This window comes from Pezoporus flaviventris, unplaced genomic scaffold (genome assembly GCF_033815535.1).
Source record: "Pezoporus flaviventris isolate CSIRO_AGI_PZ_B2104156 unplaced genomic scaffold, CSIRO_AGI_Pfla_v1 ptg000045l, whole genome shotgun sequence".
Lineage (NCBI taxonomy): Eukaryota > Metazoa > Chordata > Aves > Psittaciformes > Psittacidae > Pezoporus > Pezoporus flaviventris.
The window spans coordinates 27502056-27529330 of NW_026892593.1; the positions used below are offsets into that span (position 1 = coordinate 27502056).

The 27275-nt window shown below is 38.9% G+C and overlaps 2 protein-coding genes across 3 annotated transcripts in view; one reads left to right on the forward strand and one right to left on the reverse strand.

Annotated features, from left to right (window-relative positions):
* TMEM117 (transmembrane protein 117) overlaps positions 1 to 27275 on the forward strand; it is a 225909-nt gene that overhangs the window by 4562 nt on the left and 194072 nt on the right. The window lies entirely within an intron of this gene.
* On the reverse strand, positions 21142 to 27130 carry LOC133276383 (P2Y purinoceptor 1-like). The gene is made up of 2 exons (XM_061467091.1): positions 27061 to 27130; positions 21142 to 22163 (listed from the first exon to the last, which is right to left on the reverse strand). The coding sequence occupies exons 1-2, from the start codon at positions 27128 to 27130 to the stop codon at positions 21142 to 21144; spliced, it is 1092 nt and encodes a 363-aa protein (XP_061323075.1).

Genomic DNA, 27275 nt, shown 5'->3' on the forward strand with positions numbered 1-27275 from the left:
AAAGAGGACATTTTACCTTACTTCCTTGGCTCTGGAACCAGCGCTGTTGCAATAATGTTTTCAGTTCTGGCTTCCACAATTGAGGAATTATTTTGCTAGATTGGAAAAGATCAGAGAAAAGTAAGGAAATTGATTATAAAATTGAAAAATAAGCCCTACAGCAAGAGATTGAGAAGGTAAAGATAAGATTAGAGGGTGATTTGCTCAGATTTGACTTGAAGGACAGTACCTTCAGTCTGGCAAATGTATTGTGAGGTCCAGTGCTTGGAAGTGGCAAATAGCCAGCACTTTTAATTTTGTTAACTGAAAGGCTAGAAAATCAATGGAACAAGTTGTTATAGGATGTGGCTTCCTTGAGACGTGTAAATTTTTCTTTTTTGGGAATATGTCCTAGTCTGATTACAGAGTAATTCTCTGTCGTTTGTCTAGGTAGGTTAGTATGATAACTTCTTCACGGTTTATAAGTGTATATCATAGAGAGGATGTACCTTACCATACATTTTAAAGCAGCTTGAATCAGCATTACTGCCAAAAGGAGAAGGTCTGCCCAGCCTTCAGTGTCTGCTGCTTCATACTTTTATGCAGTTGCTTGGTGAAACAGGATAGGGAACTCACACACATTAGTAGTACCCATCTTTTATTTCAGTGAGGATCGTATCTCTGATCATACCGATATTTGTGGCAGCACACAGATGGGATCAGCATTGGGAGGAGACTTACAGGCAAGATATTCCTACCTCTGATGGCAGTGTTGGCTTATGGATATTTATGGTTGTGGTCTGGATGACCTGTATGGGTATAGCTACAAACTGATTGGAGGCTAGTTGCTGCATATTGAGTTTCATGGCAGTTTGAACCAATCTGCCACAGTCTTCCCATCCTAAACTCAGCCACATTGTTTTGGTGCCTCCCTCAAGCCAGCACTGCTGTTAATGTGACAGAGCAGTGAGCCAGCTCAGGCAGCTGATCCCATGGAAAACCAATTGCTTCTTCTGTCTTCTACAGCAGCTCCTTGAACTGACGTGATCGCCTGAGTGCCAATGCTGATGCAACAGCCAAGGACTGTGCTGCCAAGATAGCTGGGGGGCCATGGCAGCCCTACCTTGTGTTGGCTCGAGTGCTGTGGGACTGCACCCACACAGTGTGTCAGTGGAAATATGCTGTTGCTTGTGATACACTGCGAGCAGATGGCAGTCTGTGTGACTGAAGAGCTGACTGTATTGCTGATTGATGTGGCCATACTAGCTGTAAATTAGTTAGTGTGGATAGCGATCGCATTGATGAGATGATGATGTGGGTTTACAACTTGAGTGTCTCGCTGGATCTCCAGAAGATTTATACAACCCATTGTAAAATCCTTTCTGCAAGTTATTTGTGACTATTTTAATGTCTTCACTGCCTAGAAATCCCTCATTTTATTGAGATCCTCATTGAATACGCCCTCTGGATCTTCTGGCATCAAGCACTTTGGGAATTCACCTCTTTATTGTTTCTGATCTTTTTAAGTAGCTGCTGCTTCTGTTTTTGTTTTTTTTTTCCTTTTTTTTTCTGTTTAATCCTTTATTTTTTTCATGTATAATTGCTTGGAACCATTCTATTTTTAATCTTTGTTCATTTTTTTTTTTTTTTCTCTGCTAAATTCTGTTTGTAGAGGAAATTGTGACTGGTTGTTTTTTATGTCCTGTATATAACTTCCTGCAGTCAGGTAACCAAATAGCACCAGTCAGTCTTCCCCTGTCAGATCTTGGCTCACGGTGAAGGCTGCAAATTGAAATTGAAAAGGATTAGTCTGCACATCTCACTTTAGATGAAGAGGAGTGGAAAGGATTTTCTTTCTCCATGCCCTTCCTGTTCTTTTGTCCTGTCTTCTGTATTTCTTGCTGCTGAGTTTGCCTATGAACTAGAAAAATAGTGTAGCTAAGACTATGTTGTAATACAGTTTACCGTCTGTGACAGCCTCTGTCTGGTAGCCATGACCATCATGAACTATAAAAATAATAGAAATAAGTTCAAGTATGTTGAGTTTCTAAAAGTGGAAAGAGAAAGGTGCAGGAAACATTATTTAGGCTTTATCTCTCTGAGTTCATGGAAAGATAACGGAGCAGGTAAACTATTTGTTGAGAAATAAAGATCTCAACTAGAGGACATGGTGGGATGTTTTCTGTTGATAAGGTTCAGTGCAACCCTTGAACAGTAACCTCTTCAGGGACTCCTTCAAGGCCCTGCTCGTGACTTAAAACAAGATTAGAAAACAATTCCATTTCTTGCTCTTCAGTCAAGAAATAACTTCATTTGATAAACATCTCCAGTGATAAATAATTCCAAGTAAAACAGCCTTTATCTAATGCATTCTTTATGTCTTTATGGCATATGGTCAGAACAAATGGTATTTTAAAATTGTCTTTTGGCTGTTACCCACTATATTTTTTTGATTCATTACTAAGCATATCTTCTATTTTGTTATGTACTATGTTTGCCATGCTTTCATTTTGCAATGGAAAACGAAAGGTCATAGATGAATATCGGAAGTTTGGGGAAATAAAAAGTAAAGATATATATATCCCTGTTATTTTTTGTTCTGCACGAGGGAGTTACTTGAGGCAGGAAGAGTGGTAATTTCTTTGTGCTTACTTAGAGATTTCTTGGGTTTTATTTTCTGCTTTATGAAAAGTGAAAGAGCTTACAAACTGACCCCATCTGATGACACTGTGTCCTCAGAAAATGCATTCAAATCTTAAATCCTGACTTAAAAGAAAGTCTTGAATAAGTTCTTGCACATTTTTCATATTGCTCTGGGGCACTGTCTGGAAAATAACAATATTTTGTGTGTAGAAATCGTATGTTTTAATCAACACCTTCTCAACATATGTACAGTTGCATTTCTGTACTCCAACCTCAGGCCCAAATTCTGAGTTCAGTGGGAGGTTTTTTGGCCCAAAGTTCAGGCTGTGCCTTTTGCATTAATGCATATGATCAATCATATACATTTAAAATAGTCTTTCATTTGAACAGACATTGAACAGACTATGTATAACTGAGCAATATACTTGGAAAAATAGTATCTTAATTTTTTTCAGTCCAGCATCTTGGCTTTGACTGCTTTCCCTGTGTAATAATCCTTATCTTATGCCGCATATTAAATGCACCAGTTTTTTAAAACATGCTTACTACAAAACATGCATGTGTCTACCTGCCCATTTCTCTAACTCTTAATGATTATAAAGACCCATTAAAATCTGATTAAATGCCTGTTATTACAGAGACTGGATTTTATTCAATTGTCAGTGAGTGTGCCTAGATTTATATTTGTAGGTTCCTTTTAAGTGACGGGGAAGGAAACTAAATACTTAATGTGTTAGAACAAGTTATGGAAAACAAGATATATAGAACTAAAGTCATATTTCTTAAAACGGGAATCATCATAATACTGCAAGCAAATTAGAGATGTTGAATAAATGTTGAATTTAATGGGCTGCTCTCTTACAAATGTTCACAGTTAGCAGTTTGCTTAGAATTAAACAGTAATCTGAGCTTCACAGACACTGGAGTGAATAAATAAAGCAGTCATTGTAAGAATTGCCCTGAGATGTGGGTACGCACTAATGTTGTGAATTTTTTAATGGACAGTAGTGCCATGCTGGGAGCAATTTCATGATAGACGGTTTGAAACAAAACACCCACTGAGGACCTGTTATCTTTTTGTCAAACATCTTTATCTGGAAGTCTTAAAAAGATATTGAAAAACCTGTTATAAACAGACTTCTCGGTGTCTGATTTTATGCTGAAAGTTAAAGTGTGTACCAACTGAAGCAATCAATGTATGCAAATTGCATGAGGAAATTGGCCAGAATGGGATTTAGTCAAGATGACTGTGCACTACATAAGAAAAGTGTATCTGTCAGGTGAGTAACAGGCATAGGAGAAATTCGTACAGTAGTACATATATGATTAATTATTATCCCGATATATTAGGGGCCACATTAGTATAAAATCTGGGCTGTGATATTGCTGCTAGTATTGCTGTGGCATATCGCTTTCATAGCAGTGCTTCAGTAGCAAGAGCTGATGAACCAAATGTGCTCTGTTTTGGAAAAAAAAACCAACCCCAAACCTGCAGAATAAAACAAAAACCCAAGAGATGTGATAAGATTTCTGTATGGTTGGTTTTGAGCCAGATTGTTTCCCATTCTTGTTTGATAGTAGTTATATGAACAGTTGTGCCAGCATCTGCAGGAACAAGTGATGGATGTATTGTAATACTTGCATAAAATTCTAACCTGATTGATAGAGAATATTCTTTTCTGTTGCCAGCTCTGAATCTTACATTACAATAGGATTTGTCACTTAATACCCGGCAACTTTATTCCTGCTATTTCTTTTCTGTTGATGACTTCAGCCTAATCGAAAACAACCAATGTGCTGGCTGGCAAAAAAAACCCACTTTCTTCAAGAGCCTGTTCAGCATGAATTTCAGTAACAATATCAAGTTAATGCTGTAGAAGGCTTTCAAGGTCTACTGTGATAGCTTCACAGTCAATTCACCTCTTTTGTTTCCAGTAAAATGTTGAAGCAATACAATAAGATTATTTTGGTCCTACAAAATGTGTGCCAAGGGGCCAAGCTAACAGTTTGCTAATAATAAAACACAAATGACTGTGAGCAAGCATTTCTGAGAGCCAGAATCATCAACAAAACACATAAAAAGGGAAAAGCTCGCAGCCAGCTACTGAGTGAGTGCAGGCTCATCAGATTCCAGCTCTGGCTCATTGCCAGTAATTAAGATGTCAGTTTAAAATAAACTTTACATCATTCATGAGGGAGACCACAAATGACCTTTCAAATATAAATGAAATGCATGCAACGTCCTCCTAATTTCTTCTTTTACTCCTGTTTTTTTAGAAGAGCTGTAACATCTTACTGCTTCTTCTCTTCAGGCTCAACGGGAATACTGCTGTTCTCTGCTCTTAGTGTCAGCTGTGGAATCAGTCTTGTACCATATTACCTCTGTGTGGTGAATTATAGAGTTTAATTGAAGAGGTACAGGCAGTAGCTACAAAAAAATTATTCTCTCTTCAGTGAAAGCTTTGACTGTACTGGAAATGCATATCCCATTCCCCAAGCAGCAGCATGAGACTGAGAATTGCTACATGTGTCAGATTATCCATAATGGGAGGGCTCTGGGGAATATTTAGCATCCAGTGACTGAAAAGTAAAATTAAGTTCACTGCTACTTCATATTGATGTGTCAACTCTGTGTTTTGATCTTTTTGATGTGACTTTCAGATTTTTCTTTCCATTTGAGGCTGGAAGTGAGTTTGGAATGATGCCTGCCACTTACAGGAATAATATGTCTCCATTCCCCAATTTCCAGAAATAGAAGTGAGCTTATTCCTAGCAGAAGCAGCCTGATGGGCACAGTGCAGGTGCATGTTAGTGCAGGGGCAAGTTTCTTCTATCCTTGTTCCATGCAGCAAGGAGATAGAGAGGATGTTAGTGTGGAGCAACACCTCACAGTGTGCCCCACTGAGAGTCCAAGGAGAATGTGATCCCCTTGGTCATGCTGTGTCCTTTCAAAGGTCCCCTTATGCTGTCAGAATGACATGAAGGTCCTTGACATAGCAGACAACATTTCTTTTTGTGTGATTCTGCTGGGAGTCCAAGCCAGCCTGTGAGTCTGTCTTAAGGATTTATGAGCTATTCAGGGAATAGTAAGTGTGGTTTATATATTTCTTACAGATATTTTACACATGGGAAGGAAGAGTAATAAAAATGTAAATGTAAATGTACTCACTAACCAAAGTGACTTTTGAGGAGGAGGGATCAGTAATTGTTCCCTAGAAGGTAGGTGGGCCAGTAACACAATATTACTAAATGTGGTGCCTGAGACAGGTGAAGTGCATAACCTCATTTCAGATGCTGGAAAACTGACTTTTCTGCTTTGTTATTTATTTCTGTGAGAAGGGGCAGTACTCTTTTCCCCACTAAGTAGCTTCTTCCAGGGGGTGGCAGGGACAGCAGAGACTTTCTTGCTTTTTCAGACTCTCCATGGTGCCTCCTACTGGGGAAGTCGTCTTCCAGGGTAGACTGGGCGTCTGGGTAGACCTAGCAGCAGAGCCTCAGGGCAAGGTGAACTCGGACATGAACAGTAAGTGTTGAGTAGCTCATTGTGGGAAGCAATGATTGTGTGAAGCTTTTACAAACAAAAGACTTTTAATCCAAATTTTCTCCCACCTTGGTTCAGATAAAGCATTATAATTTCCATCTCATGCTTGACAAATCTGGTGGCCTTGTATGATGGGGTTACAGCATTTGTTGTTAGGGGAAGAGCAGATAATGTCATCTACCTGAACTTGTGCATAGCATTTGATACCTGCAGTACTGCATCCAGCTCTGGACCCTCAAACATAAGAAGGATGTGGGCCTGTTCATATGAGTCCAGAGGAGGGACATGAAGATGCTGAGGGCTGGAGCACCTCTCCTATGAAGACAGGCTGAGAGAGCTGGCATTGTTCAGCCTGGAGAAGGCTCTGAGATGACCTTAGAGCAGCCTTCCAGTACCTAAAGGGGGGCTACAAGAAATATGGAGAGGGACTTTTTACAAGGACAAGTAGTGACAGGACTTAGATTAGTTATCAGGAAGAAGTTGTGTAATATGAGGGTGGTGAGACACTGAAACAGGTTACCCAGAGAAGCTATGGCAGCCCCATCCCTGGCAGTGTTCAAGGCCAGGATGGATGAGGCTTTGAGCAACCTGGTCTAGTGGAAGATGTCCTTGGGTTTGGAACTAGATGATCTTTAAGGTCCTTTCCAATCCAAAGTAAGGTGAGATGTTCTTATCCACCTACCATGTTTCATTCCAGAGACACCTGCCTTTTAGTCTGAAGCAGAGGCAATTCCACATACCTACCTTTTAGGAATGCTTTAACATGTAATCCACAAATAGCCCCACTTGTTATTGCCAAGCACTGGCATGGTTCCTTGGTGCTATTATAAAGTCCTCATTAGAACTGACTTTCACCTTGTGTGTGCAGCAGCCCAATCTCTGCAGCACAGCCTAGGAACAGGTGACTGTATAGATGTTTGGGAGCAAGACTTCCAAGTAAAAATGCAGATCGTAATTGTAACAGTGCCTGTAATGATATTTTAATGATGACAATGGTAGTTAGAATAGTTTTCCTATTTGATATAAATATCCAGAAACATTTAACATGTTTAAACTAGTATCCCTTATGCTCAGCAAAGCAGGAATTTAAGATTTCTTGGATTATATATCCAAATAAAGAGGTAGAAAAATTATTTGCTAAGACAGGAGTGAAAAGTGACAAGCTACAACCATGTTTTCATGATTTGCACATTGTCTTAGCCACATTGATAGATGTATATATCAATCACCTGGAATGATGTAAAATTAATATCTTTGGCATATTCAAATTGATCATTGACTCAGTTATAGCAAAATACCTGGTTTAGATGTGATTATCAGCTATTTAGTATTATGATTTTTTTGATATTAAAATATTATAAGCTTTATGGGTTAAATCAGTGATGCTTCTGGCTCAGTATCTGAGAGTGGCACACTGTGGATGCCAAGATAAAGGTATAGGATTGTACTGATAACTCCCACAATAGTTCCCCAACAATTTGCTTAGAATTCAGACAAAAATAAGTCTATTTTTAGATGCCTTTGACAGTCATTTTGAAGACAAATAATAAAGGTTGTAGTTAGCAGTAGTCTTTGTTCCTGCCTGCCTGTTACTAAGAAGCACATCCTTCTCAAATTTTCACATATACTCACAAACCCCCAAATTTACCAACTCCTTCATCCTACTTCTGATATTGGGAAATTTGTTGGGTTTGGCCATTTGCATTATTAGCATTTTATGTGGAGCTTCTGTGGAGTTCCTGACCTGGGGAATTCAGGACTTAACACAGCATTCAATTTTGTGTCATTTTCATATAGCAAATGGAAATGTAAAGTCTTGGAACATAGCTTTCTGCATGCCTTCCACTTTGCTTGATGTTTTTGATATGAAATATCAATATGAGTAAAGATTAGATTACTTTGAAGTAATGGTTTGGGGCCATGCTTGCTTCCCATGCACCTCCTCATTGTGGCAGCCAAAGGCGGAACAATGTTTATCTAAATTAGAGGTCACTTCTGTATGACCTATCTAAATTCAAAGAGTAAAACTTTCAAGGAGTACCTCTGTCTTAGGGATATCTACAGATTTCCATCTCTGAGGCTGCAGATAAAACCCCAAACTTCTCTTGAGACTGTGTTTCTGATTGCCATGCTAGTGACACACACCAGAAGAAATGCAGGCATCAGTGGTCTCTTGAGAGTTGAAGGGGTCTAAGAGGGTACACTGCAGCGGTGCTGCCTGCACAGGGTTGGTCCACAACATACCTGAAAAAGTCTTACCCTCAGCACTCTACCAACACCCATGAACTCCAGAGGGCCAAAATCCTTTTTGTCTCAAGTGTCATGGTGTTGTCATATTTCTGATGTTGCAAATATTTCATATGTTGCAAATTTCTGATTGGGTATGGTGTCCTCTGGCAGTAATTCATACATTTGCATTTCTTCTGTTTCCGCTGATACTGTACAAGTTCCTCCAGGTAGATCAGCTACTGCAGACAGGACTTTTCCCCTGAAGCAGTTACTCCATTTGCTGCAGAGCACAGGTTATTCACTCACCTTTTCCTGTGGATAGCGCCCTGGAAATCGGATTGACAGCTGATGCAATTACAGTAAAGAGAAAAACTTAGGAATTTGCACATTACTTACATTGAGATCTATCCAGTGTTCGTTTTCAGTTACAAACCTTATCCCTCACAAGACATAAAGCCTTCTTACACTATTTTGTCTGGTTGAGGGAAGTAAGTTAAGCCTGTGCTAGCTGTTTCCTTGTGTGTTATATTATGAAAAGGTGAAGTCCTTCAAAGACTGCTTCTTCAGAGCAGGAAGAACTTGTGTATTCCTAAGTGTGTCAGGGTCTCTTAGGTGTCTTTGCCACTATGAAAGGCACTATTCATTTTGTGCCTGAATAATTCATGCTATTTGAAATTGAACTTTTATAACTAGATCTCCCAAGGAGCCTGGGTATTTTGTGACTATTCTGAATGCCTTGAGGCAAAATTTACTGTTATTTTTCAAGGCATATAAGATGTACTGAATGTAGTCTAACAAGTGTTCATAAAAGAAATGCAACTTCAAAATGAGTGAAGACATTTGAATTCCTTACTCTGAGAGGGAAAAATCTCTGGAAGGCTGGAAATGCTTAGCAGCAAAACTGAGAAAATATTCCATAACCGCAAGGAAACAAGCGCTATGTACTGTTTTCTGCATCTGTTCCTTGTAAGACACTAGTGTCTGAGGATGGCAAGTTCTTTTTTGTCTGCTTGAAGATTAAAATGCAGTGGACTGTCATGCTGCACATAAAGCATTCTGGACCTGAAAGCCATACTGTTGACGTGTCTTTATTATTTCTCTTTCTCCTACATCCTGAGCTATATAAACTATCACCCATCTGAAAGTTGGACAGATGTACCTTTAGAGGTGGAATGCTTTTCTGTAGTAGCATCAAACAGGTTTTCCAGAGAGCAGCCTTCTGCCAAATTAGCATATTGAGGTGCACAGAAAAGGCTTTCATACAAACAGTTCACCACAACATTTCTTCTTTAGTTATTTCAATTTTGATCACTCAGATCTGTGTGAAGAATCAAAGTCTATTTGAGTGGCCTCTAAGGTTAGTTAGCTTGTGTCTTGCAACAGTTTTTGCAAAGTGCTTCCATGGAGGATTTTACTCTGCTGGCTTCCCTTGTGATACTGAAGTTTAGGAAAGGCCGTGTGTATGTCTCCTTACCAGCAGGAAGCTTCTTGCTGGGGGTTAACCTTAGATTTTAATGGTTTAAACAGTTTGAACTGCATGCTGACTTACTTTCTTTACCCTCTTTCAGTGTAAATGTCCCTTCTTGTCACTGTTGGATGAGCTAGAGAAACTGATGAAATGTAGGCTCTCAAAGGATGCCCAGATATTAGTGGTCACTTCTAGACTTTGCCCAAATTTTACAGCTGAGTCAGCTCACTTTAGGTGGTCAGTCCATCCTCATTTCCCCTTTTCTTTCCCATTTCTCACCAAAATCTTACCCAATCCCAGATGACACAAAACTCGTCAGAAATTGTGCAGGCTGAAGATTTTTATTTTTAAGAAAAACTGCATTATTTCAGCTCTCAGTTAAGGTTTTTATTGCGTATGCAAAGAGCTTACAGAGGCAGTGTCTGTGTACCCAGCGGTTAGCAGAATGCATTTCTGGGTATCAGACTAAATCTTAGCTTGGTTGAGGCTCATATAAGCTTGTGTATGAAATATGAATTATTGATCCTTGGATTTCCAGATGTGGTTTGATGGCCTGAAACTGCTGGTGTAGAATTGGTGTTGATCATATGCTTATGTTTGTATGGTTGTCTTACGGCTTTTTTATACTGGATTCTCCTGCCTTCAGACTTCAGACAACCATGTCAATGTCTCTCTAGGGGTGCATTCTGCCCTAAGTTACTCCATGAATGGGTTTGGTGGACTTGGCACTGTTAAGTTTACGGTTGGACTCGATGATCATAAAGGTCTTTTCCATGATTCTATGATTCCTAAACTTACAGAAACTGTGGCTCTTTGCAATGTGTCACCTCCAGCACGATTTCCTTTCCTTGCAAAAAGGAAGCGATAACAAACCTGTTATTCTCATGCTGTGGTAATGGTTATGGCATACAAGGTCCTGCTGTTGTATAACAGGGGCGGTTGTTGCAATTACAGTCTGTGTAAACAGCTGGCCAGAACCACAGTTATCAGAGGAAAATTAGCTTTGAGAAGCAATTCAGACAGAAATAATTATCTTTCAACAGAGGAGCACCTTCTAGTGGTATTGAATGAATATGCAGCTACGTAAACTGCCAGTTTTAAGTTATTTGCTCTAAATAAGGAGATGTACGTATGCTAGACAAAGAATAGTAATGAATATTCCTCTACACTATTTTTATGATTATATTGATAATTATTTTAAAACAAAGCCAGAATAAAAAAAAACCCATATATTTGGAAAAATTAAAACAGTTTTCAATGACGGTATTCCCCTCCCTTACTAGCTTTTAATGCACTTACCATGAGTGTTTTTATGTGTTCTACCGTGGAACCTACACAGCCTCTGGCTTTTTTTAGTAATGAAGATTTAGTTTCATTATATATCTGATTTAGCTCCAAAAGAAATTTGCTATGAAAGTGTTAATTTGTCAAAAAATTCACTGATTGTTAATGCAGTTTCTCCATCCCATGTATTTCTAGTAAAGGTATAGTTACTTTTGCAATAATATATTACCAAATGGTTTTAAATTCATTTTTTCCAAAGCTACTACTAAGTATGTGAATATGGTTAATATGTGAGTACAGTGAATATGGCAATTTAACTGATATTGTGGATTTCTGCTCTTTCAGTTTGCATGTAGTAAATAATCCATTTGATACCATTACATAGCACACATGAAACGAATGATGCACTATTTCTAGAAAAGCAAATTAAGATTAATGAACTGTCATTGCAGGAATTTGTGCATTAGTGGAAGCTATCAGCATGAAACAGACATTTATACTTACATTTTCATGGGGTTCCTCTGAATTCTTCAGCTGTGTAAAAAGATGTCAAATATAAAAAGTCTGTTTTGAAGATGGGTAAAAGAAGACATAACTATAGTTCCACTTTTTAATTCTGTAAATATAATCCCATCTATCAAAGTAGGGAACTCGACCTTTTTTTTTTCCACAAAGGAAGTTTTCAGTATCTAGAAACTTCAGCCTAAAATTGACATAGGTCTTGAAAATGTTTTAACCAGTGAAAACTCATTCCATATCACTTGTTTTGGCTGTGCCATTATGAAACAGATTTGTTGAAATAGCTAGTATTTTGCTAGTATTATTTTCTAATACCTAGAAACAGCTAGTATACTTCATCCCATGGTAAGAGGGCAAAGAGGTAGTATGGCAACTGGGAACCTGGGGCGAAGTTAATGGAGCTGGGGTTTTGTCAGCTGCTTTTGTTACAGTGGGCACAATATTCTGCAAAATATTGCAAGTGCCCCAGAATCAGTCACCTGTTAGAAGTACAACTGCCTAACCCTAAGGCTGTTTTGGGTCTGGGAGAATAATTACCAGCATTCAACACATACTAATACTGATAAAAGGACTTGATTAGATGATTGTATCACTTTTTGGGGATCAGACAAGTGTCTATCCAGATGCATATACAGGTGCTATTTGAGAACTGTATAGCTTATGAAACAATAATTTCCCACCAAGTCTGAAAATATGCAGGTCTAAGAGTGTACCTCTGTATTTCATTTTAGGCTAGACAGCTGACTTGCTTGTCACTGGAATATACTTCCTCTTGGTCCCACAGCACCAGTTCTCCACTTGTCTGGTGCATTGGAAATGCAGACACGCTTTGTAACCTCTGGGATTCCTGTTTGCGCTCTGTGAGATTTAGTCACAGTGTCCAAAGAGTCATCATAGTTGTAAATATTCATTGAAGACAAGAAATAAAACAAAACCCATGCTTAACCTGCACATACTGAGACTGCATCAGAAACCTGTCACTGGTCAGTTTACTTTTTTTCTGCAGACTTTACTTCTTTGATTAGAACTTGAGAGAGAGAACTGCCTGCATAGGAGCGTGCATCTGCTGAGAGGGTCTCGGCAGAAAACAGTGTACTCACAGGAGAAAGTCTAGATCATTTTGTAATTAAAATGAGCATTGTTTCACTTCCTTTGAGACACAAATTCTTTTTGTTAAAACACCTGCTGCCTCCTGTTAGAACACCTCATGCTACCTTTGACTGACCAAGTGGCTACTTGCTTGTCTTGAGAAGATGGAAATCTCTTTCTCTCTTGCTCTGTGCAAGTCTTCAATGGTGCAGCATGCATGCTCAGTAGTGACCCTTACATTCCCTGCATTGAGTCCCAGAGGCAGCATTGGTTGCCTTAGTCGTGTAGAAAATCTCTGGCAAAGTGTGTGGTCAAATCTAAATCTTTTTTGATCTCCAGTTCAGCACTGGGGTTGCTTGTGGGTGGCTGTTTTCTGTCAAACTCCATGTGTCTGATGTAAAAGGGCATTGCTTATTCAAATCAGTCAAATGATTTGTTCTGCATCTTTTCTAGTATTTAAACATGTTAAAGTATTTATATGTAAGCATATTCAATTCTGTCTGTATTTTTATATGTTTATATTACATTCAGGTTTGCAATTTACTGTGCAACAATAGTGCGTTTTGGACTACTCCCCGGAATGACCATTTGTAAACTGGTAGATACTTCTAGATGGATGATCACAAAATATTGTTTTCTGAGCAAAAAATGCTTTATAAATGTTTATTTAAAAAAGGTATGCGGTGATACATCATAATCAATGCTATATACTCTTAAAAATTAGCTTGCGAATCAGTTTCAGTGCACTTTTAGGAGAAAAGAGCAAACAATGTGGGGAAAAAAAAAAAGAAATAAATCATTATTCTGAGAAATCATTGCCGAGTATCACTAAACTGGAATTGAAAAACAGAGATTAGAGCACTGCCCTTCAGAGTTCAGCATCAGCATTATATGGGATATAAATACTGCTATGCTTCTTGTACCTAATGTGAAATTTGGATTCCAATGAATTCAAAGAAGGAAAATGTAGTTTCTGTAGGCACTACATATAAGATGATGAAATGTTGTAGCTCTAAAATTAAAAAAGGAGGAGGATCATAAAATTGCTTTTATAGCCTGGCAGTTGGAAAAACCCCACAGATTTCTTAAAAATCATAAAAATTCTTCAAGGATAAAGAGTGCAAAATATAATTAATACTTGCATGCCCTCTAATTGACTTTTCTTTTGTTAGGCAGTGGGGACATCTAAAGTGAGATTTTTTTTCACATTCATTTCAGAACCTGGGGTGCAGTCGCATAGAATTTAAAGTTCTACAACTCAAGAACAAAATGCGTTAGCATTTTCTATTGCTAACACAGGGTTTTTGGTTGCTTCCCCACTAAAAAAATGTTCTAAAACATTATAGGAAATCAATATCTATTTTTACAGGTTTCCTTTTAACTGCATCAGCACAATTGTCTAAACCTGAAGTAGTAACATTGGTAAGAGTAAAGTAAGTCTATAATTGAAATGAAATGTTAAGCCTCTATAATGGAAATCGACAGATGCAGAAAAATTCATAATTAAGCCTGCTTACACACTGTAATTCTGGCATAGCTTTAAGTCTTTCCACATGATATGCATTTTACAGCTTTTTCACCACAGCCACTTGGGTTATTGCATCTAGGTAATAGTAATGACATTAATGAAAGCAAAGAGGGAGATGTGGTGCCTTTATGAATCCCCTGCAATATTCAGTGCAGCAGATGGCACTGACCATTACAACCCTGTTCTTGGTTGCCTGACAGAAAATGTCAGCCCTTTCCTTGCAGCAGGAAAGTCCATCTTCCTCTTCTTGTTTTTGTATTAAAGGATGAATGTGCATTACCAGGAATATTTGTATTTCTATTCTTTTTTCTTTGAGAAATAGTGAGTAATCTTTAAAGGCTGTGTGGCAATTTAGAGGAAGGCAGGGTGCTATACATTTCACCTTCATTTGCTCACCTGCAGTTTTTAGTTCACACCAGGCCCTTGAGACCAGCAAAATCAGGTAAGACAGGCTGCACAAGAAGCCTGGTGGAATGATGCCTGAATGCTAATGTTGGTCTTCTGACCAGTGTTGGACGGACTGGTGGGAAACCAGAGATCCGAGGTTCCCGTTGCCCTAGCACATGATGTACTTTGCGAGGACATCAGTTTTCTAGCTAGGTCAGTAGCTGAGACCTTGACTATGACGTTTTGTGACATTAGGCTGCATTTTACCTTGGACTGCAGAAGTGGAGAACTGCAGTGCTCCCTGAGTAAAGCTCACCTTTCCCAGCTGGAGGAAGTCCATCTGTGCTGAGTCATGTGAAGAGGAAGGGATAAAGCTGCTAAGTGGTAAGCTGGGAGAAGGCCTGAAAAGAGAGCTTGGGCGCTATATAGGTGGTGGGTCTCTGGGCAGGGGCCAGCACATCCCATCACGGGCCCCAGGCACATTGTGGGTAGACTTGTCAGCCCTGAGACTCAGATGTATCCCTAAGGAGCAGAGAAGCTACGTTTCCCTGCAAGGCAGATGGTGGACTTAGTCACATCACCTGCCTCTGCCAGGGTTCCTCCAGTTGCATAATCAGTCTAGGCATAAGTTTTGTTCTACTAAAAGAGCTCTGGTTTCCTTTGAAGAAAGCAGTGTACAAAGGTGAGCTATTTTAGCTATCTTGTGGTACTGTTTGTCATAGCTTTGTGTCAAGTGAGGTGTTTCTGAGGTGTGGAAAACAAAAACTTTGATATTAGAATATATTCATTTATGTCTATTGAAGAGAAAACCAAACTTCCAGGAAGATTTGAACATTTTTATTTAAAAAAGGTAAGATCATATCTTAGTAAGTGTGAAAAGGTAGTTTGTGAGATAAAGGTATTACAAAGACAAATGGAGAACAGCAGATGCATGAAGATGGCTTTCCTTAGAAAGCAGCTTTGGGACATTTGCAGCAGAATTTATCTCTTCAACTTAGAGGTTTTTGTTTTAACAATTTTTTCTTAAGAAACGGTGCTGATTTACAGTAGTAAATGAGAAAGTTGTTTTGCTGAGCACATTCATAAGCAGTCAAATCTTTCAGGCTATGGTCTACTTTGTATTCATCTAGTCTGTCACAAAGATGTCCATCACTGCAATATCTCAGAGCTGAGATATGGGACAGGAAAGCTACCTTCCAGTCAGTTTTGTAGGCTAATGCATTGTTACAACAATCAGTAACGTGTTCAAACTCGTAACAGTTGGGCATTTAATTGCCTCAGATTTAATCCAAACAAAGATCTGTGAGAAACCAGTATTGCAACATTCTTGTTATAGTAGATGTTGACTTTGGCTCTTAGCTGTTTAGTTTATTGTTGACTTATTGTAGCAAAATGGAATGAACTTATTTAACTTTATTTGTTTATGTCATGCTATCTGGGGAATATTATCATAAAACATTTTAGGAGCATTTATTTCCAAATAAAAATATGACCAAATAAATATGAACAGATGTCTTCTGCCTTTTAATACTTATTTTGTAGAAAACCTTTGATTTCAGTCAGGACAACATCAGCATTAGTTCAGCCTAGTTGAACAAAACCACTTTAAAAGGTATGTTTAATTGATTATAGAATCACTTGTGAACAGGAAAACAAATGTCTAGAAACCTTGTCAGCTACTGGGGTGTATTCACAGCTGAAGGTAAGAGAGAAGGATTTTTCATTAGTTTTGTGTTCTGAAGATGCCTTTTAAAGATTACCCAGTGCCTTTAAACTCAGCCCAGCACAAGACGTGTTGTTTGTCACTTGTTCTGCAGGTGAACATGGAACAGAGAACTGATCCACGTTATTCAGTGCTATGGAAGTGAACTAGAGCAGCCTGCACCTTGGTCCTACTTGTCCCCAGCAAAGAATTTAGAGCAGGACTACCATACATGTTTCCTGTATTTCTTGCTTATATTTTTGGCGTCAGGGAGGATGAAAGGATATGCAGCAGCAATCAATTTTATCTGGGTATATACATTTCATGACAACTTTAATCTTTTGAATTGGCTGAGATCTGGATTCTTCCCTGCAAAAGCCTGTTTGCTTCCCTGGTACTTCCTTGGTCACTGGTACAGCACAGTAAGCACTCCCTGATACTCTCCCAGCCCCATGATGGCCATTGCTGGCATTGCTCCACCGTGTGTGTCCCGGACCATGCTGCTGTTTGGTAGGGTGATGCTAACAGAAGATAAAAAGCATCTAATTTTGCATTTTTCCATGGCAATATACTGCATAGCTCAGTCATGCTGAGAATATAAAGGTCATTCTTGTTCAGTTAAATGCGTTTTATGTTCTGATTACCAGAGCAGAATTAAATTTCTCTCTAGCTTTTTTTTTTTTTTTTTGGAATCAGACTCTCTCATTGACTTTCAAGCATTTCCTCATTGCTGCCTGAGTTTTATTTTCTACACACAGAAACACATGCAGAGAAATGCTAGACTTTCCTTTACAATCTCTGCAATCTGCATTAATGCTGCTTGCAAAAGGCATTGCATATGAGTTGTGAAAAGGTTATCTGTGAAGCAGAACAGCTTTTAATTACTGTATCTGTCTTGAGCTCACTGGAGGCTTTCGATCCAATCTTTAATTGAAATTTTTAGTTTCATTTTGCCAACTTTGGGTACTTGTGAGCACAGGCTGCTCACATAGGTGTTATAAAGGCAACACTTCAGGAGGAAACAATTCCAGTTTTGTCCAAAATCAGGAAGTGACTTTAATAATGTTTTCACAGTTTCTACTGAGTTGAATGTTTCCTGCCTTATTAACATGATACTTGCTTAGTATGTAATAGTAATATTAGCATATATATAGTAGATACAATACAGTGACAATAAATTGATCTATCTGAACAGAAAAGCAACTGCTCTGCTATTAAAAATCTCTAGAAAATTTAGAGAAGCTGATGGTCTAAGTCATTGTTGCGTCTCTTGAAAAAGCTCACATATTAGAAGTCCTGGTAGGTAGAACCTGAGAATCTCTGCTTCCCAGAGGCGTGAAGTTATCTTTTCTAGACCAAGACTGCAGTGAGTTTTCATGTTTAATTTTGTGTCTAGAAAATGTATTTTGATTTCACATTGACTTTTACCCAGTCTGAAGACAGGCAAAGTAGCTTGTTGAAAAGCAATACTAAGGTGGAGAAAGAAACAGCGTATCTGTACCTTTAAAGATAGATTGAAAGATAAAAATAGCAGGTGTTTGATTTTGAAAATAGCTTACTGTTTACAATCTTAGGTGCAATCTGGTGGGTGCAATAAACTCATTTAGCCCAGAGCTTCAACACTAATCTCTCCTGTTTTATCCTTTTTTATGCTGAGAGCACCTTTGTCACTAAATGCCATTAACATTGTTTCTGTATCAATCTGAGATGTAAGTAGGTCTATGTTGTAGTAGGTAATTGCTGGTGGTTACACATTCATGGATTAAAAAGCTCTCTTCCTTAAGGAAGCCAGTACATTGTAATAACCCCGTCATGTTGCCAATAGACAGTTCATGCATGATAAAAAGGAGGTGAATATTTTTCTTTTAAAATAAGAGAAATTAAAAGAAATTATCAAAGGGAAAATGCAGCACTTGCAATGAGTGAGTGCATAACTCCCCTGAACAAAATATAAGCATGCCATTTTGCTACAAGGTTCTATGAGTTTGCTAGTACTTGTATATACATGTAAAGTGTTTCAGGACCTGGTCTTCATTTCATGTCACAGTTATAGACAATTAAAAAAGATGTTCTTGGTATTATATATACATACATATTTACCCAATACAATTGAAATATACAAGAGAGATTTAATATACATATAGAATAGAATTATTTTCAAGTAGAGACATGCGAGGACAAAATTATATTAAAACTATGGAAACTAAAGAATTAAGACACTGTACAAAGTGTATTTAAAAGTAATTTCTCACTAATAGCTTCTGAAAATAAAGTTAATGTGCTCACTGATATGCGTACTTTTATAATGGACAAAGTAGTGTGTAGGACTTGGCAAGAAAGCAGGTCAGCAGGTGGTTGATTATGGAACATGATTATTTTGTCTGCACAGTGTCTCGAAAGAGCACATATTTAACGACTCTTGAAGGTGGATGTTCTGATGACAATATATAGTGCTTTCGTAATGATTAAGATGCTCTGTAGCCTAGCTACATTAGACTGTCCTGAAACTCTAAGACCCTCAATGAACAGAAGCAGCACCCCTGTGTTGCAGCGTCTCTTACTCTTCTTGCAGCTCAGGCACCTCTGCAATTCAGGACTTTTCCCGTGCACACTTCTTGCTGTTGGTGAGTTCAGAGTTCATGGCAGAACCACACGCTCCCCTGAAGCACAACACTTACTGAGAAGCAGATGCAATTGCCCAGGGTTTGGGGAACACCACCGATGTGCCCTGCCTGTTGGTCTGGAACCCAAGCTGCCTGGGGGAAGACTTCAGGCTCTTCAACCCGTGCTTGTTTGCTTCATGAGCAGATTCACTGTGCCTCTACTCTCAGGCATTTATCTTACTCTTTATTTTCTGTTTGTTTGGTTTTGGAAACGTGCTGCACTTACCCGGGTTAATGAGGTTCCACTGGCAGTGTCAGAGAAACCCCAGTGCAAGCACCATTAAAATGAAGTACTTGTAGAAAGCCTCTCTGAAAGTGCTTGAGAAGTTCAGCTGTAAGCATCATGATTATTACTAATTGCACAGTCCAATCACAGCAGCACTTACAAACAGATGAAAGAATAATTAGCAGAAACTGTAAGAAGGCTCCTTAACACCATATGCTCTTAATATTACTGTATTTTTCTGGCCAAGAATTAAAGTACCTACTTAGAACTTTTCTTCATCGTTCACTCCATGTTGCATGTACATGGAATCATAGAATCATAGAATAGTTAGGGCTGGAAAGGACCTTAAGATCATCTAGTTCCAACCCCCCTGCCATGGGCAGGGACACCTCACACTAAACCATCTCACCCAAGGCCTTATCCAACCTGGTCTTGAGCACTGCCAGGGATGGAGCATTCACAACCTCCCTGGGCAACCCATTCCAGTGCCTCACCACCCTAACAGGAAAGGATTTCCTCCTTATATCCAATCTAAACTTCCCCTGTTTAAGTTTGAACCCGTTACCCCTTGTCCTATCACTACAGTCCCTAAAGAAGAGTCCCTCCCCAGCATCACTATACCCACCCTTCAGATACTGGAAGGCTGCTATGAGGTCTCCACGCAGCCTTCTCTTCTCCAGGCTGAACACCCCCAACGTTCTCAGACTGTCTTCATACGGGAGGTGCTCCAGTCCCTTGATCATCCTCATGGCCCTTCTCTGGACTTGTTCCAACAGTTCCATGTCCTTTTTATGTTGAGGACACCAGAACTGCACACAATACTCCAAGTGAGGTCTCAGGAGAGCAGAATAGAGGGCAGGATCACCTCCTTCAACCTGCTGGTCACGCTCCTTTTGATGCAGCCCAGGATACGGTTGGCTTTCTGGGCTGCAAGTGCACACTGAAGCTGGCTCATGTTCATTTTCTCATCAACCAACACCCCCAAGTCCTTCTCCACAGGGCTGCCCTGAATCTGTTCTCTGCCCAACCTGTAGCTGTGCCTGGGATTGCTCCCACCCAGGTGTAGGACCTTGCACTTGGCATGGTTAAACTTCATGAGGTTGGCATCAGCCCACCTCACAAGCATGTCAAGGTCCCTCTGGGTGGCATTCCTTCCCTCCAGCGTATCAACCGAACCACACAGCTTGGTGTCATCGGCAAACTTGCTGTAGGGCGCACTCAATCCCACTGTCCATGTCAGCGATGAAGATGTTGAACAAGACCGGTCCCAACACCGATCCCTGAGGGACACCACTCGTTACTGGTCTCCAGCCGGACATTGAGCCATTGACCACAACTCTTTGTGTGCGGCCATCCAGCCAGTTCTTTATGCACCGAGTGGTCCATCCATCAAATTGATGTCGCTCCAAGGATGTCGTGTGGGACACTGCCAAACGCTTTGCACAAGTCCAGGTAGATGACATCAACTGCTCTTCCCCTGTCCATCAGTTCTGTTACCCCATCATAGAAGGCCACCAACTTGGTCAGGCAGGATTTCCCCTCAGTGAAGCCATGCTGGATGTCACCAAGCACCTTGTTGATTTTCATGTGCCTTAGCATGCCTTCCAGGAGAATCTGCTCCAAGATTTTGCCAGGCATAATATAGGTAAGAAGTGCTATTTCACAATAAGTTAAGGTATATTTAGTACAAGAACATGTAAAATTCCAATTCTGTGAAGCTAGGGGTTGCTAGGGTTTCTTTTCACATTAAGTTTTTCTCTGCTTTGCTGTGTATTCTTGATTATTGAAGAGATTGCTATACAACACAGGGACCAAGTTTTAAATGGGTCTGATGGGCAAAGCCAAATGTGCAATGGGAGATGTGTGTCTTTGTAGACTGGTATTTAAGTTATTGTTCTTGGGGATAAAGCAATGTCCTTTACACTTCCTGTCAGGCGACAGCAGCACTGGCACTTGGGATGACATCTTATTCTTTTAATTCTTTGATAGAATGTCTTATTTGCTACAGTAAAAATGATTGGGTCAAGGCAACTGTTGATGCTGCAGATGATCTCTGTGACTTCATAAATGGCACTTATTGTGTTCATGTTCCTACAGGGAGGTTGACAATTAATTTTGTAAATTAGTAGCACCATCATCATAACATGGTAAGGTATGAAAGAAACAGCAAATACAACCATAGCAGCTGAAATCAGTAACAGAGGTCTAATCAGTCTGTTCCGTCTTTGCTGGCGTTTACTGAGTTGTAGTAGTGCTTTGAGAGTCAACATGTAGCATGTAAAGATGACTGTGACTGGAATTAGGAATCTCAATACAACCTTGGAGAGTGTGAATGGCACTACAAATTGTAAAGGTCCGTCTGTGCCATCCAGGGAATCTATGGTGGCATGTTGTCTTCCAGCTGCAACTGTGTAGTAGATCTCTGGCATCGATGCAATCACTATGAAGATCCATACTGCGATGGTACAAAACACAGCCTTTCTTTTGTTCCACCATGTTAATGAAGTGATAGGATGGACAGCGCCTACGTATCTGTCAAAACTGATGAGTGTCAGGAAATAGACACTTCCATAGATGTTAATACTAAAAAACAGTGTTATGGTCTGATAAAATGTTTGGCTGGAAAAGACAGTTAACTTCTGGAGACTATAATATACTGAAAAGGGTGCCATGAGAGTCCAAGTAAAGTCACACAGTGCCAGGTTAAAGAGAAATATGGTGTTGGTTGTCCATGTCTTCATGCAGTACACATAATGTTGAAGTGCAAGTATATTGCCTAGAAATCCTACTAATAAAGTGAAAATGCAAACCAGAATCAGCAAATAACAATACCACTCCAGCTTAAGATTTCTGTTGCAAAGGAAAATAGTGCATGTACCATTCATCATCTTTCCATAGAGTGTGCCTGAAGGGAAAAGAGAGACCAACAGCTTTCAAAATAAAAATTGAATTAGACTTAAACCGAATTTGAAATTCAAAGCTTTTGAGTTAAATCCAGGATGCTTGAATTGGCAAAATAAGTCAGAATATGGTATGGTGTACAAGCTCTACTCTATCTGAAAAAATAAAAATGTAAATTCAAAGTAGGTAACACTTAAAGCTTACTCTACACCACCACCACAGACAGTTATTCATGAACTATATTCATGAACTATTCATTTATTCAAACCTTCATATTCTTTCCTGTCTAATATTTAGTGTAGTGTGCAATAGATGAAAGCATACACCCTCAGTAACAGCAGCATCCCCTCACCCACTGATGTGTCTGTGTCTGTCTTTGGAAAAGCAGAAGAGAGGACAGGAGCACAGCAATTGCCCACACTCATTCCATCTTCCTTTGGTTGCCTTGAGTGTTCATAGTGGGCCTAGAAGCATGTATAATATGGGCCTCTGTGTGGTGGGCTGACTTGGATTCAAAAGACAGCACTGGAACAAATCAGAATGAAACCCTGCCTCTAATGGAGGCCACAGCAACCTGTCCATCTAAACCTCTGGATTTTTTTTAATTTTTATTTTAATTTTAATTAATTTTAATTTTAATTATTTTTATTTTTATTTTATTTTTTTTATTTTTATTTTTAATTTTTATTTTATTTGATTTTATTTTATTTCTTCTGTAAATGAATATCCCAGGCCAAAGCCACTGTGCTTGTGGTGGGGTTAGAGAGAATTTGTCTCACTCTTTATGGCCAAGCTTGTATCAATGCCCATTATGGAATATCTGGAATATAGATTTGCAGTGTATTTTTCCAAACCAGGTTTTTACACTTGTGAAGTCTTACATTTACTCCCAATGATTTTGTACTCCTCCTAATAAAAGACAAAGTAAGCTCTGGAATATTCTTCTAGAATGAGCTGTCACCAACTGCAGCTGTTATGTCTCTAGAACCTCTCTCCAAACAATGCAGCAGATGCCAGGAGCCTTGTATGAAGGTCATCCAAGTAGCGATTTGTAGATCAGAATCCACTACAGTGCTTGATGGGATGACAGGATGGAATTTTACTCACTACAAACCACACTTTGAATACAAGAAAGAACTTTTTTCAAAATGTTATTGATTCCTTCAAAATTTTCAAACAGCTTCAGCGATGAAGTTGATAGTAGTGGGTTTTTTGAACATAATGTGTTTTGCTTTCGTGTCAGCCTTAGTACAGTATGACTTTTCCAAAGGTAGGTTCACAGACACAGGTCAAAACACAACAAACAGTAGCTACAATGAAGACCTGCTAAATAGAGACTGCATTATTGTGCTTTGCAAATTCGTTCAGTTCACCCAGCTCATGTCATCCAGCTGACGAAAAGCTACTAGAATGTACTCAACAGATTTAGGAAGGAGAGTTGTTTCTCTAGAAGCTCAGCCACAAAAGTAGTTAAATGACTTTCCAGGAAGTTAATATGGCTAGAAAGCCATCTGTTCTACTCACAGTGTATTTCACAGGTGGAGAATGTTTGCTCTCTAAATTTATTTTGTTAAGTATCGAAGCATTGTACTTTAACCCAGGATAGATGTACTCTTTCTCTTTCCCTACTCTTCTCCATAGCCTTTGTGAATATAAAAGGTTACACAAACCGTGTAATTTTTGTTCTTCAGCTGAATTTTATAAGATATCCCTGTAAACTCATTAAAATGTAGCCACTCTAGTAGGTACAGTATAGTTCAGTAACATTTTCTTATTATGCATTCAGTTAAAAGGGGCTTGAATATGTAGAGGAAATCTATCTTTTCCTAAAATACTCTTGGCCAGAGGTCACATGTGCTTTGAATTAAATTGTGTTTCCTACTTCTTTACCTTCCTTTTCAATAGTTACAAATGAAGGCACTAAACACTGGATTCCAAGTTGTATTGGCAGTATAAATAAGCCCTTAACTGGCTGTAAACATCACAGCCGTAGCTGCATGAGGGAGTTGAAATACCAGGTTCCTGATCTCATCAAGCTCCTGGAAAAGGACGATATGTAGGTCTAAATGGAGGGAGGCAGGCAGCTGTGCCCCCTGCTCCACTTTGCTGCAAGTTGGTGAAATAAAGCCTGGATGTGTAGCCTTGTAACTGTATTAGGAACTAATAAATCCCCTATCCCCTTCATCACCTTCAGTTTACTGGGCTGCACTCAGGGTTGAACTATATGAAGGTAGTTTTGTAGCTGGAGGGGCTGGAACTCCACAGCTGAGTAAGATGCATTTGGAACTCAGAGCGTGGTTAGAAAATATGTGTTTGCGTAGGCATTTGCCATGTGTCTACCTTGGGATTCGTATTTGAATTTTCTAAAATACTCTGTCTCCTACTAATTCTTTGTATTATAGTAGAGCTTAGAGGCCAAAATCAAGACTAGATTCTTGAAACAGTGTGCTTTCCAGTTGATGTGAGTGACTTACAGGGTGGACACAGGGGAACAGATATGCAGAGATAAAACAAACACCTTTCCCAAGGTAACATAATAAGAGAAGAACAAAAGGGGTTTGACCCCAAGCTCTGTGCTATAATAAGAGCTTCTTCTCTTCCATCAGAAGAATTTGAAGCCTTGTACAATAAGAGAACAGTTTCACTGAGTGTGGGAATACAGTCAGCATGCCTTGTTGTAAGCTGAGGCCATTGGAGCTACCCGGATCTGCCTATGTAAGGTAGTGATTTTCTGAAGCGACTTTTTTTTATGTCAGAAAATGGCAAGATTTCTCTCTCCCGTCTTAGCACCAACAGAATGATTCAAGATACAGGATGTAACATGACTGCCTTCACAGTTCAAAATCCTGCACCTGTAGTTTAAGAAAACTTTCTTTTTCTGAACACTGCTGTGCTCACTGCTTACTCCATGTACTCTTAAACAAGGCCAGCCACACTTCTTAGCAGTGGCAGAATGGGCAACAGCACCGTGACATTATGTTGTGGCAGATGAGGAGTTGCATATGTTGTTAGTGCTCACTAAGAACAGACTTGCCAGACTTTGATGAAAGTAGGATTGGGTTTTCAAGGCTAAAAAGTAGTTCTAACTTCTTGAGATTAACTTTTCAGCTGAACAGTTTCAGCCACTGATGGAGATGTCTGTGGACATTAAGCGGACAGAAAGAGCAATCGCATGATGGGGCATGCAGAATTAAAGGAATACCTCTGATCCAGTGAAGGGCTTGGTATTAAAATACTAAACATATGCCTAAGAAAGGGTTGAAGTTTACAGGCTCCGTCACTCAATTGAGTAATTAAGAAAGCATGTTAAATTGATGGGTAAGAATTTCATGTTTCTCTTGTTTCTGTTTCTGCACTCTAATGAATCTAACCATCTTATGGGATGGGGATCTAAAGACGCTAGAAAAGCTTTAGTTTTTTAAAAAGTTACCTGTTTTACTCAAGTTTCATATCTGCCTATTGGGTTGTCTCTTCTCCTGTCCTTATAGAAGCATGGCTTAGATCTGTGACTGACAAGGAGTATCTACAAGCTCCTCTGTCATTGTCCCCAGTAGCACCTACACACTCTTACAGAAAGTCAAACAGGTTTCAGCTGATGACCTGGTTGGTTGCAGGGCCCTAAATCTTGAAGTCTCTCCTAGCCCGCGTTCCCCTTGTACCTGTAGTATGGCCTCCAAAATCCTGGAGAAGATGGAAGACCTTGTTTCAGTAAAAAAAATACCTTTAGAGGAAACTTCTTTTGAAGCTAGGCAGCATTGTGTCTTTATTTGTGTATATAGCTAATTGTAGTTCACAGTTCGTCACTGGTAGTCATTCATATAGCATTTAACTTGTCAAGTTCCATTAGGTTTAGCATGTTTGCTTATTTAAAAAATACCTTATTTTGTATGTATAAATATATCCTAGGAGCCATAATCCCCCCTGTCATACCTCTAGGGTTTTTGGACATTTTTAACAAAGTCATAAGAAGCAATTAATTTGGCCTGAAGTAAAAAAAAAAACCAAGCCAACAAAAACCAACAAAAAAATTGAGCTGATTTAACAGCTTATTTTATGTAATTTTATTCCTTATCTAGTCTCATTCCCCCTTGCTCCTTTTTGCTTGCTATTCTTTATGGTAGAAGCCCTAATTTTACATTAACTGTTTTTTTTGTTGTTGCTGTAGTTTTTAATTTCTTTCTTTGCTCAGGATTACTCTGAGAATTTTGTTTCCCTGTTTCCAACTATGTTTTAATGAAGTACAAATCTGTTCCAGTTAACAGATAGGTTTTCCATATTTCTGACTATTCACACACCAATATATTTCAGTTACATGTGCGTTCAAAGTGTACCTTTCCAGGTAATTTTACCAAATCAATAAAGCATTATACAGTGAGTCCTAGGTTTTGTTATAAAAATATCAAGCATCATTTGCAGTTTTTACATCAACATGTTACCTGTTAGGTAATCATTTCATGCATTCCCTTTTTACGTTCAGCTGAGTTGATATGCACGGATATATAATGCGAGTATTAAGTGGAGCATTTCACATATTTTAGTTTAACTGCATTTAGCATATTATAGCTACTAGTATGATGGAAATAATAAGCAATATACAGCAGTATTTGTATGCAATTAGTTAAGTAGCTTGTGCTAATACCGAATTCCTTTCCTGTTAATGACTCAGTCGTTACTGTGATTAAGCTACTATTTCTCTGATTAAAACATAAACTACAGTAGAAGGATAGTTAAAGTGTAAGAATTTGCCTACAATATACAATATTTGTGAAAAATAATTTAAAAAGAGTAGAAAATTTGTGCATACGTGTACATATTAATCAGTGTGTAATAGCTAAATAGGAAAAAATATATTGCTTTGGAGAATACAGGTGCAATGAATACTTAATAAATCGTCCTCTTACCTGTTTTAGAAATGGTGTAATTATCTATTTTACAGAAGTCCAGATTCATGTCTGTGCTTTTCCTCTCCATTAATCTGGACCTTCTAAAATCACAACTCTATTTTGCAAGTACTGTTTTTAATCCAAGGTGTTGGTAATATTCCATATGCAACAGCAGCTCTTCAGAGAGCAAGTATCAAACTGCAAGGGAGATACCTTTTATCATTAAGCTCCTC